Genomic DNA, 12,377 nt, shown 5'->3' on the forward strand with positions numbered 1-12,377 from the left:
ACAGGTTGCCTTTGTACTGGGTAGAGAAAAGGGACCCTATGGCAGCCTATCTGGACAAACTAGTTAAAAAGTACCCTCTTTTGTCCAGGCAGAGGATTGAAAGTCTTGGAGATTAGAGCATGGGCTGAATTTCATCTTCTCAACCATGCATCTTTTCATACAAATGTAGGCAACACCTGATCCTAGGGGTTTAGGAACCCATGTCCACACCAACCATTGCCTCTTGCTTGTATGAGAAATATTTCATAGCTAGCAATCGCATATACACATACATGCTCTTGTGATTAAGATTGTTAATTTATTCATAGTGCTTTTTATTTATGTTTCATAGTGGACACTAATTCAGTTACTATTATGTAGCGATTTGTGAAATACTCAGGTATTAAAGGAGAGATCACCGTTTTGCTTAAAGTTGAAGGCTACAGCTGTGCCTGTGGAATGATATAATCTGTGTTGTCCTCTGAAATAGACAAGATAAATGACACAAGATTGTGTTTTACGTTCCTTGGGGTTGTTAACAGAAAACAGTAAAACACTTAGAAGAAAGATGGAAGAGAAGAGATCAAGGGTAGAAAGAATTGGAGTGACAGACAGGGATAATTCTTAAATTGGAAGAGATAGCATAGAGAATTTTCTTCTTTGTTTACCATAGTTGATGACACTTTCAATTCGCCAACTTGGAAGGGGGAGCAACAGAAAGTTTGAAATTGCCAACCAAAATGGACTTGAAAAATACATCCTACAGGTAAAATTCATGCCTTTCCCATACGCGTCTCTCCTCTTTCCCTATCGTGTTCCCATAACTCAGCAAGTGTTTTTTATCTCATTCTAAAAGTCACCCAGAGAATCAAAGTCCTGTCCAATTAATGTACCAGGTGATGATATTCAGTATTTTCTTATCTGTAATTGCAGGCAGCTTCAAAAGAAATCAGAGATTGTTGGTTTTCAGAAATAAGTAAATTATTGATGAAACAACAAAACAATATTAAAGGTAAGTTTACCCTTGCTGACTTCAGTCTGGGGAGTATACTGATTCCAGCTTTGTATGGAATCAGTGTGGAGGTGTGGAGATTGGGGATATTGTTAAAGAAAATGATTTGCCTAGAAAATAACTGTGGGCACATTTTCATAATGCCTGGAAGCACCTGTGCTTGCTTTTAATTGTGTAGGGGTTTTGTAATTGTGTGTATGTCCCTTTTAGACATGATCTCACCTACCCAATTGCCCAGACCCAATTTTCTCAATCAGAAGTCAACAATATGCAGCCTAGAGGAGGGTCCTCACCAGAACTCAGCTAAGCTGGCACCCTTATCTCAGACTTCCAGCCTCCAGAACTGTAAGAAAGAAACTTCAGTCATTTATAAGCCATCCAGGATATGGTATTTTGTTATAGCAGCCTGAATTAAGACAGCAGACTTGATGAAAATCAGTTGGCCATAGATATAGAATTCTTGGTTGACAGTCTTTTTCTTAAAGCACTTTTGTCATCCCACTATTTTGTAGCCTCCATAGTTTATAGTAAGAGTTAAGCTATTTACTTATTAAAAAATATTTGCATGATACAGGTTGCTTTTCTCTTGCTGCTTTCTAGATTCTCTCTCTCTCTCTCTTTTTTAATTAAAATGTCATTGACCTACAAACTATGTTTGTTCCAGGTGCACAGCTTAGTAGTTCAGTATTTCTACACACGAAATATTGCCACAATGTATGTCAAAAGGTATACTGTCTGGGAATTCACTGGCAATACAGTGGTTAAGACTCCACACTTCTGCTGCAGGGGGCACAGGTTCAATCCCTGTTCAGGGGCCTAAGATCCTGCATGCCACACAGCATGGGCAAGAAAAAAAAAGTATATTGCCTATGTTTTCTTTCAGGAGTTTTATGGCTTCAGGTCTTACATTTAAGTCTTTCATTTATTTTGAGTTTATTTTTGTACATGGTGTGAGAAAGTAGTTAATTTTGATCCCCTTGCATGTAGCAGTCCAGTTTTCCAACACTATTTGTTGGAAAGGTTGTCTTTTCCCCAATGTGTATTATTGCCTCCTTTGTCATGATTAATTGTCTATGTAAGTGTGGGTTTATTTCGGGGCTCTCTATTCTTTTCCATTGATCTGTGTGTCTGTTTTTGTACCACTACTACATTTTTTGATTACTGTATCTTTGTAGTATAGTTTGAAATCACAGCTCATGATACCATCAGCTTTGTTCTTTCTCGAGATTGTTTTGGCTATTCAGGTCTTTTGTTTCTATACAAATTTAGAATTTCTTTTACTTCTGTGAAAAAAATGCCATTGGTATTTTGAGAGGGATTGCATTGAATCTGTAGATTGCCCTGGGGAGCATAGTCATTCTTAACAATATTGACTTCCAGTCTGTGAGCATGGTATAACTTTCTATTTGCTTGTGTTGAACTAAATTTCTTTCATCAATGTCTTATAGTTTTCTCTCCTTGATTAGATTTATTCCTAGTATTTTATTCTTCTTGATGCAATTGCAAATTAGATTTTTTCTTGATTTCTCTTTCTGATAGGTCATTGTTAGTGTATAGAAATGCAACAGATTTGTGTATATTACCTTTGTACCTTGAAACTTTATGTAACTAGTTGCTTTCCCCTTGATGCTTTTAATTTTGCCATTTTAATTACAACCTATCTTAGTGTGGATATCTTTGGGTTCATCTTGTTTGGGACTCTCTGTGCTCTGAACCTGGATGTCTGTTTCCTTCCCCAAGTTAGGGAAGTATTAAGTTATTATGTCTCCAACTTCTCTCTCTCTTCTAGAACCCCTAGAGTGCAAATGTTAATATACTTGATGCTGTCCCAGAGGTCTCTTAAACTATCCTCATTTTTTACAATTCTTTTTCTTTTCTCTGCCAGCTTGGGTGATTTCCAGTATTCTGTCTTCCAGTTTGCTGATCCACTCCTCTGTATCATCTAATCTACTGTTGATTCCTTCTAGTGTATATTTAATTTTAGTTATTGTATTGTCTAGCTCTGTGTAGTTCTTTATATTTTCTAACTCTTTAAAAGTTGCTCTCTATGTTCATCTATCTTTTAGCTCATTCAGCAGAGGACATGGCAACCCACTACAGTATTCTTGTCGGGAGAATCCCCATGGACAGAGGAGCCCGGTGGGCTATGGTCCATGGAGTCACAAAGAGTCGGAGACAACTGAGCAAACTAAGCACAGCACAGCACAGCATTTTATTAGCGTCACCTTGAGCTCTTTATTGGGTAAATAAGTAATAATTATTGCTGAAAAGGCAACCCACTTCAGTATTCTTGCCTGGAGAATCCCATGGACGGAGGAGCCTGGTGGGCTACAGTCCATGGGGTCGCAAAGAGTCGGACACGACTGAGCGACTTCACTTAACTTAATAGTTCTTCTAGGGTTTTATTCTTGTCCTTTCATTTGGAACATTTTCCTCTGTCAGCTCATTTTGCCTAACTTTCTGTTTTTATTTCTATATATTCTATCAGTTATGTTTCCCAGTTTCAGAGATGTGGCCTTATGTAGGAGATGTTCTATGGGGCCCAACTTCTCTTTGATCACCAGAGTGACGTGTTCTAGGACTGCCTCCTCTGTGAGCTGTATGGACTTTTCTGTTGTGATGAGGCTGACTACTGTAAGCATACTTGTAGCCAGGGCTGGCCCCCATCCCAATTGCCTGCCAGGCTCTGCCTCTTTGAGGATGCTCCTTGCCTGCTGGCAAGCAGTACTAGGTCCTGGTGCAGTTGGCTTTGTGATTCAGGGGTTCCCAGGACTAGCGCTGGCCCATTAGTGAGTGGGTCTGAGTCTTGGGCCCTCTGGTGGATGAGGCTGGGTCCCTGAATGACTTGGGGATTCATGGGGTCTTAGGGCATCAGAACTGCTGGTGAGTGGGGCTGTTTCCCAGAACCAATCATCTAGAGGGAAGATTCCAGAATGGCGCTTGCCAGCACCGGTATCCTCATGGTGGAATGAGTTCCTAAATATGGCTGCTGCCAGCACCTGTATTCCCAGGGAGTTCCTAGTTTCTTCCTACCTCTCTGGGAAGTTCTACAAGATTAGCAAGTGGTCTAACCCAGGATTCTTTCAAACTATTTCTTCTGCCCTGGGTCTTAGAGCATGTAAGATTTTGTACATGCTCTTTAAGAGTAGAGTCTCTATTTTCTAGTGCCCTCTAACTCTCCCAAAAGTAATCCCCACTGGCCTTCAAAGTGTTTGACTCTGGGGGCTCATCTTCCTGGTGCAGGACTGCTGAGCTAAGGAGCTCAATGTGGGGCTTGTACCCCTTGCTCCTTGGGGAGAACTTCTGCTACTGTGATTATCCTCTTGTTTGTGGGTTGTCTACCAAGTGAGTATGGGTTTTAACTCTACTGCTTTTCTGCCCCTCCTATTTATCTCATTTTAGTTCCTTATTCATATCTTTAGTTGTAGATAACCTTTTCTGCTAATCTTCAGGTGTTTCTTATCAGTAGTTGCTCTATAAATAGTCATAATTTTGATGTAGTCATGAAAGGTGTGGTCTTCCTAATCTGTGGTCTTGTGGTCTTCCTAATCTGCCATTTTAGCTATCTCTACTTTCTTTGTCTTTTGACAGTTTGATCATATTATGTATAGGTGGGGTGTCTCTGAATTTTTATTTCTGGAGTTTTTAGATCAACTTGAATGTGTAGATTAGCATTTTTCTTTGAATTTTGGAAGTGTTTGGCCATTATTTCTTCAAGTATTAATTTTTTCAGTCCCTTTTTCTGTCCTCTGGGACTCCTGTTAGGTGTATGTTGATATGTTTGTTGGTGTCCTACAGCCTTTTAAAGCTCTGTTTATTTTTTTCATTCTTTTTCTTTCTATTCTTCAAATTGAGTAGTTTCAGTTGACCCATGTATAAGTTCTCTGATTCTCTGCCTGCTCAAATTGGCTATTGAACCACTGGAGTGAATTTTTCACTCCAGTTATTATACTTTTCAATCCAAAATATCTATTTGGTCCTTTTAAAGTATAATTTCTCGCTCTTTATATTTTCTATTTGATGAGAGTTTGTTTTCATACTTTAGTTCTTTATATATGGTTTCCTTTCATTCTAAACATTTTTTTTTAAGTTGATTTAAAGTCTTGGTCTGGGAAGTGCAATATCTTGGCTTCCTCAGGGACAGTTTCTATTGACTCCTTTTTTTTCCTGTATATGGGTTATGTTTTCTTATTTCTCTGTATGCATCATAATTTTTCTTTGGAAAATGGACATTTAAAATGACATAATGTGGCAACTCTGGAAATCAGATTCTCCTCTATCTCCAGTGTTTGCGGTTGTTGCTGTCTGTGGTTTATTTAGTGACTTTTATGAAATAATCCTATAAAATCCATATTCATTGTCATGTGTGGTCACTGAAGTCTGGTTGGTTCATGGTTGGGCAGAAGTTTTCTTAAACATCTGAAATCAATAAACATTCTGGTCTTTGCCAAGGAATTCTGTGTGGACTTTAGAGCACAACTTTAATACTCAGTCAGACAGGTGACAGTTTCCTTAGCCTTCACTTATTTTTTGTACAAAGTCTCAAAATCAGCTGAGGTGAGAGCATAATGTCTTCTAAGATTTTTCCTGAGTGTGTGCACAATCCTTGGCATGTGCACAATGGCCTTCTAGAATCTTCAGAATATTTGGAGTTTTTCAAAACCATGGATTCTTACATTTTTCTTTTACTTTTTGATTATCTTATTTTTGCCCCAGCTGTTATCCAGTGTCTCAAGCAGCCAAGAAATTAAATAATCACCTCTAGATATTTTCTCAAAGGGCCCTGGGAAAAGGCTTTTCACACTGAGCAAGCTCTTGGCTGGTTAATAAAGACAGCCTTGCAAGTAGGATATTCCAAGGAACCCCCCAGACAATCAAATAATGACAGTTTTCTGGGAATGAGACTTTGAAGGGGATCCCCTTCAAAGATTCTGCCCCCTCCTAGAGCTGCCAGCTTGCTAATTTTCACCATGATTACAGGCTGTTGGTTTCCAAGGCTGCCACTAAGAAAAAGGAGTAGAATGGGACTAGGGTAACTAAAACACCACAAAACATTTGAGGAGTGAATTTTTGGAGGTTTTTTTTTTTAATCCCTACACCGTTTTCACAGGTGTTATTCACTGTATTCCCTTTAATCACTAAAAATCATCTTTGAGTAGGCTTTATCCTTCACATGTGTCTTCTCAAGTGATATTGTATAGGAAAATCCAAAACAAACTTCATCCATTGAGTTCCAATATTTCTTTCAAGTAATGTTGCTAGGGTTAAGGAATGCTAGTTTCATGGGAAAAACCTATCTCCTATCATTTATACTGGCAACAGTTTTTGTTGTTTAGTGAGGAAAATTATATACGCATGGAAAGATAACTTTGTCCTCAGAGACTTAGCAGTAATGAAACCATTTTACACTCTTTCTGTGTCTCCTCTGGTCGTGAGCTTGTCAGGAGGATGTGTGGGAGAATGTGCATCTTAAAATGTGAAAAAAAGGTAAACTAAGAAGTGCGACTGGAAAACTAGCACATCAATTTCCAGTCATGACCAAGAGACCTAAGTTCTTGATTTAAATTGTAAGCCTCTGCCAGGAAATGTAACAAGATCATGAAGTTAATTTTAATTTATATAAAGGTAAGATGGGGGAAAGATATGATTTAAGTTTGCCTTTGAACTGTTAATAATATGCTAAATACATGTTATGGTAATGGAATATGAGTACTCTGGAGGCATAATACAGAAAGATATAACAACCGTAGTAGGAAAAGTTACTTATTTCCCCCAGAAACAAACATTCTAATTACAATATTGTTCTAGAAATCCTTACTCTCTAGATTAGTGTTTCACAAAGGGTGGTTTAGGGAAAACTTGCACTGGAATTGCTTGAAGAGCTTCAGTCAAATGCAGGTTTCTGGGTCCTAGCCTAGAACTGTAAAATTAGGATTGCTAGGGTTTATGCTTGGAAATATGCATTGTAGTTTATTTAAGTTTCTGGGAAGAAGCCTTAAACAATTTTTAAAAGAGCTTTATTGAAAAAAAAATACAGCTTTATTGAGGTATAATTGACATAATAAATTGCACATATTTAAAGTATACAATTTGGTAAATGTTGACACATGTCTACACCTGTAAAAGCATCACCACAATCAAGATAATGAACATCTCTTTCATCCCCCAAATTTTCCTCATGTTTCTTTTTATTACCTTTCTCTTGTACCTCTTTTATCCCTTTACAGCTCTCCAAGTGATCACTGACCTTCTATCACAATAGATTATTTTGAATTTTCTAGAATTCCATAAAGAAACATAGCATCTACTTTTTTTGGTCTAGTTTCTCCCACTTAGCATAATTATTTTGAGATACATTCATGTTTCTTTGCGCAGCAATAGTATATTCCTTTTAATTGCTGTGTAGAGTTCCATTGTTTGGATGTACCTCAGTTTACATATCCTTTTACCTCTTAATGTATATTTGGTTTCTTTCCACTTTTGAGGTGCTAACGCTGCTTTGAAGATTTGGGTACAAATCGTTTTGCAGACATATGTTTTCAGTGTTCTTCGGTAAATACCTAAGAGTGTAATGGTTAGGTCATATGGCAGGTGCATGTTTAACTTTTTAAAGAAATTGCTAAGCTCTTTTCTAATATAGTTATACCATCTTATACTCCCATAGCAGTATATGAAAGTTCCACTTGCTCCGCCAGCACTTGGTATTGTCAGTCTTTTTTCATTTTAAGCCTTCTAATAGGTGTGTAGTAGCATGTTACTGAGGTTTTAAGTTGCTGTGATTAACGGTTGAGCATCTTTTTGTGTGCTTCCTTGCCATCCATATATCTTCTTTGGTGAAGTCTCTGTTCAAATCTTTTGTTCATTGTTTTCTTATTATTTAGTTTTGAGAGTTTTTTAAAAATATATTCTGGATGCAAGTCATTTATTGAATATGTAATTTACAAATATTTTCCTTCAGTATGTAGCTTAGTTTTTCATTCTCTTCAGAGTATCTGTTTAGGAGAAGAAGATTTTAATTTTTATGAAATCCAATATTTTAAAAATTAAGATCATAGTGTGGGTGTTATGTGTAATAAATATTTGTTTAAAGATAACAAAGATTCTCTCCTATGTTTTCGCCTAGATATTTCATAGTTCAAGTTTTACACTTAGGTCTCTGATCCATTCTGAGGGATTTTTATGGTATTTGCTATGAAGTGTCAATCAAAGTTCAGTTTTGCGCACATTAATGATTGTTCTACTACCATTGTTGAAAAGACTCTTTTTCCACCAATTGACTGTTTATATATGTGCATCTATTGCTGGATGCTCTATTCTGTTTAATTGATCTAGTTTTCTATCTTGACATCAATACTTTACTATCCTAGATTTCTGTAGTTTTATAGTGTCTAAAATCAGATTGTTTGAATCTTTCAACATTGTTTTTCCTTTTTAAAGTTGTTTTGGCTATTCTATATCTTTTACATTTCTGTGTATATTTTAGAATCTGTTGTCAATTTCTATAAGAAACCTTGCTGGGATTTTGATTAGAAGTGTGTAAAGTCTATAGACCAATTTGGTGATCAGTGCTATCTTAACAACAGTGAGCTTAATCTACAATCTAAATTTTAACCAGATCACCCAATTCTTCTTTGCCCCACAGAAAAACATGTTTGTTGTAAGATCTTGGTATTCATTCAGTTAATAGCTCAGAAACAAATTTAAGTCTTCCTCAAGCCCTAGTACACTATGCTCTAGGTTGTGACAGAAACGTAAAATATAGATAAGAAGCAGAAACAGACCCTAGCAAGTAGTTTAGACTGAAAAAAACAATCAAACTGAACTGAAACATCGGCCTCGAGGTGTGGTTCCAGCCCCTTTCATCTTCAGACAGGGAAACAGAGGGTCAATTTCACACAACTTTCCAGCAGCAGAACCAAGTCCCCTGAGCCTGGCTCACCAAGAAAGTCTGATGAAATGTGTCTTAAAGTGATGTCAACAGCAAGGGCTCTAGGAATTCAGAGAGGCCTCTGCACCCTGTGACTGAGTGAGCAGGAGTGGGCCTTGGGCTGGTCCCTGAGAGGAGATGAGACTCCGGGTGGAACACAGACACAGGGACATCAGGCAATAGGGGAGGGAGGTTCCTCAGGCAGGTGGTCAGATCAGGAAGGTCAGGACCTCAGCCCCATCACTTGATACAGCTCTACACCCTGAAGCCTATATGCAGGTCAGGAAGCAACAGTTAGAACTGGACATGGAACAACAGACTGGTTCCAAATAGGAAAAGGAGTACGTCAAGGCTGTATACTGTCACCCTACTTATTTAACTTATATGCAGAGTACATCATGAGAAACGCTAGGCTGGAAGAAGCACAAGCTGGAATCAAGATTGCCGGGAGAAATATCAATAACCTCAGATATGCAGAGGACACCACCCTTATGGCAGAAAGTGAAAAGGAACTAAAAAGCCTCTTGATGAAAGTGAAAGAGGGGATTGAAAAGGTTGGCTTAAAGCTCAACATTCAGAAAACGAAGATCATGGCATCTGGTCCCATCACTTCATGGGAAATAGATGGGGAAACAGTGGAAACAGTGTCAGACTTTATTATGGGGGGCTCCAAAATCACTGCAGATGGTGACTACAGCCATGAAATTAAAAGACTCTTACTCCTTGGAAGGAAAGTTATGACCAACCTAGATAGCATGTTCAAATACAGAGACATTACTTTGCCAACAAAGACCTGTCTAGTCAAGGCTATGGTTTCTTCCAGTGGTCATGTATGGATGTGAGAGTTGGACTGTGAAGAAAGTTGAGTGCCGAAGAATTGATGCTTTAGAACTGTGGTGGTGGAAAAGAGTCTTGAGAGTCCCTTGGACTGCAAGGAGATCCAACCAGTCCATTCTAAAGGAGATCAGCCCTGGGATTTCTTTGGAAGGAATGATGCTAAAGCTGAAACTCCAGTAATTTGGCCACCTCATGCAAAGAGTTGACTCATTGGAAAAGACTCTGATGCTGGGAGGGATTGGGGGCAGGAGGAGAAGGGGAAAACAGAGGATGAGATGGCTGGATGGCATCACCCACTCGATGGACATGAGTTTGAGTGAACTCCGGGAGTTGGTGATGGACAGGGAGGCCTGGCGTGCTGTGATTCATGGGGTTGCAAAGAGTCGGACACGACTGAGCAACTGAACTGAACTGAACTGAACTAAACACCCTACAATGTGGCATCCCTACAATGCCACATCCCACCCTCTTAACTAAAGGGAATTACAGAGTCAGAGAGGCTGTGGGCTGGAAAGAGAAGAGTGTGACCCTTGCATGGGACATAGCAGCACAGGTCAAGGAGGGCAGCAGGCACCGTGGTTTGGGACAACTTCTACACATACTTCCCTTGTGGCCTGACCCCCTGTAACCAGGAGGCCTTGGTACACCAAAGAAGATCAGGCTCACTGGGAAGGGGCTCTGGTCACAGATGGCTTTTGCAGGGCAGCATGGTGCCTGGTATAATGTCTCTCCCTGTGCTGGCAGGCTCCAGAGCCAAAGCAGGAAATCTAGGCTGCAGGCCCATCCTAGCACCTGGGCAACTTCCACCTGTCACATGGGTAATGAAGGTGGACCCAGGAACCTTTGAAAATCACCCAGCTGCCTCCATGTTCAGTGATGACCTGGAGCCAGGCTTGAGAGGTTCCTGGGTAGAGTGGAAGTAAATGAGGTTGAGAGAGAGGGAGGTAAACCTCCAGTATCATACTGAGGCATTTGGCTTTAACACAAGTGTAGGTGGCGAGGGCTGCTGGAGGTTGAGACCTGGTGCTGTTCTCACAGGCTGGAACAACACCCAAATGAAGAATGCAATTCTTATCACTGTCCCAGAAACTCATGCTGTTTCCCTCACCAAGTCAGGTAATTTGGGCTCAGGTGGAAAAAATGAGCACTTAATGTGTACATTGCTTATTCCTTTATTCAGGGAACTCACTGTAGAAACCTGGATGGACCAAGAGTCTAGGCACACAGGGAATGGCAGGATGGCCAGAGAAGTGGGAGGGATGCCAGGCCCAAGTAAGCCAGGATTGCAGAAAGGTTTTCCAAATGGCTAGGAAAATAAGACCAAGACCTACACACTTTAATGCATTTTTATAGTATTCTATGTGTCTGCTGCTACTGCTATGTCACTTCAGTCGTGTCCGACTCTGCAACCCCATAGACAGCAGCCCACCAGGCTCCCCCGTCCCTGGGATTCTCAAGGCAAGAACACTGGAGTGGGTTGCCATTTCCTTCTCCAATGCATGAAAGTGAAAAGTGAAAGTGAAGTTGTTCAGTCGTATCCCACTCTTAGCGACCCCATGGACTGCAGCCTACAAGGCTCCTCCATCCACATGATTTTCCAGGCAAGAGTACTGGAGTGGGTTGCTTTTGCCTTCTCCATTCTATGTGTCTACATGTGTATAAAATTAACATGTAAAATCTATTCAAACTGGCTTATGTTTGAGAGTTTAAAAGTGAAAGTGTTAGTAGCTCAGTCACATCTGACTCTTTGTGACCCCATGGACTGTAGCCCAGCAGCCTCCTCTGTCCATGAAATGCTCCAGGCAAGAGTATTGGAGTGGGTTGCCATTTCCTACTCCAGGGATCTACCCAACCCAGTAATGGAACCGTCGTCTCCTGCTTTTCAGGTGGATTCTTTATCAGTTGAGCTACCAGGGAAGTTATGTTTGAGAGTGCTGGGTTTTTTTTTAATTTTATGCCAAGGAAGTCTACAGTTTGAAGCAAGCACTAGGTGTGTACTCATTTTTTAAGAGGTGTCCAGTGTTGCAGATAGTTTCTATTGATTCTAAATAATTATGTGTGTTCAGTCACAAAGTCATGCCTGACTCTGCAACCCCAGAACTGCAGCATGCCAGGCTTCCCTGTCCTTCATGCTCTCTCAGAGTTTGCTCAAACTCATATCCATTGAGTCAGTGAAGCCATCCAACCATCTCATCCTCTGCCACTCCCCCATCTACATAGCTGCTTTCATTGATTTTGTTCATCACTTAGCGTATTACAAGGGATTTCCAATTAAGTTTTAATTAAGTTTAACTTTTCTAATTAAAAAATATTAGCTCCCTGGCCCCACTGCCAGCCTCCAGCATCTTTCCCAATACTAGGTTGCTGAGTTGCAGTTGAGTCATACCTACCATTTTGAAACCTACTGTAAATGCTTTTGCCTCTGGCTGTTTTCTCTAACTTTTCTATGGCCTCCAATTCTACTCCTAGTGTCACCTGGCTGCCCTGCCTCCTGCTTCACTGACTAGGCAAGTGTACCCTCTGATGTTAATTCATTCAGCTTCTCTCTTTCTACCCGGAACTCTCCTGATCATCGTCCTTCCTCTTTGCATTCCTCCTTGTCCGGAGGAGGATACACTCATA

At 40.0% G+C, this 12,377-nt stretch overlaps 1 protein-coding gene across 1 annotated transcript in view; it reads left to right on the top strand.

Annotated features, from left to right (window-relative positions):
• MCF2L2 (MCF.2 cell line derived transforming sequence-like 2) overlaps positions 1-12,377 on the top strand; it is a 280,616-nt gene that overhangs the window by 251,614 nt on the left and 16,625 nt on the right. Inside the window, exons 24-25 of the mRNA XM_018047459.1 lie at positions 653-745; positions 913-991. Coding sequence (XP_017902948.1) covers positions 653-745; positions 913-991 — 172 coding nt within the window. The remainder of the gene's footprint in view (positions 1-652; positions 746-912; positions 992-12,377) is intronic.

The sequence above is a fragment of the Capra hircus genome, chromosome 1 (assembly GCF_001704415.2).
Source record: "Capra hircus breed San Clemente chromosome 1, ASM170441v1, whole genome shotgun sequence".
NCBI lineage: Eukaryota > Metazoa > Chordata > Mammalia > Artiodactyla > Bovidae > Capra > Capra hircus.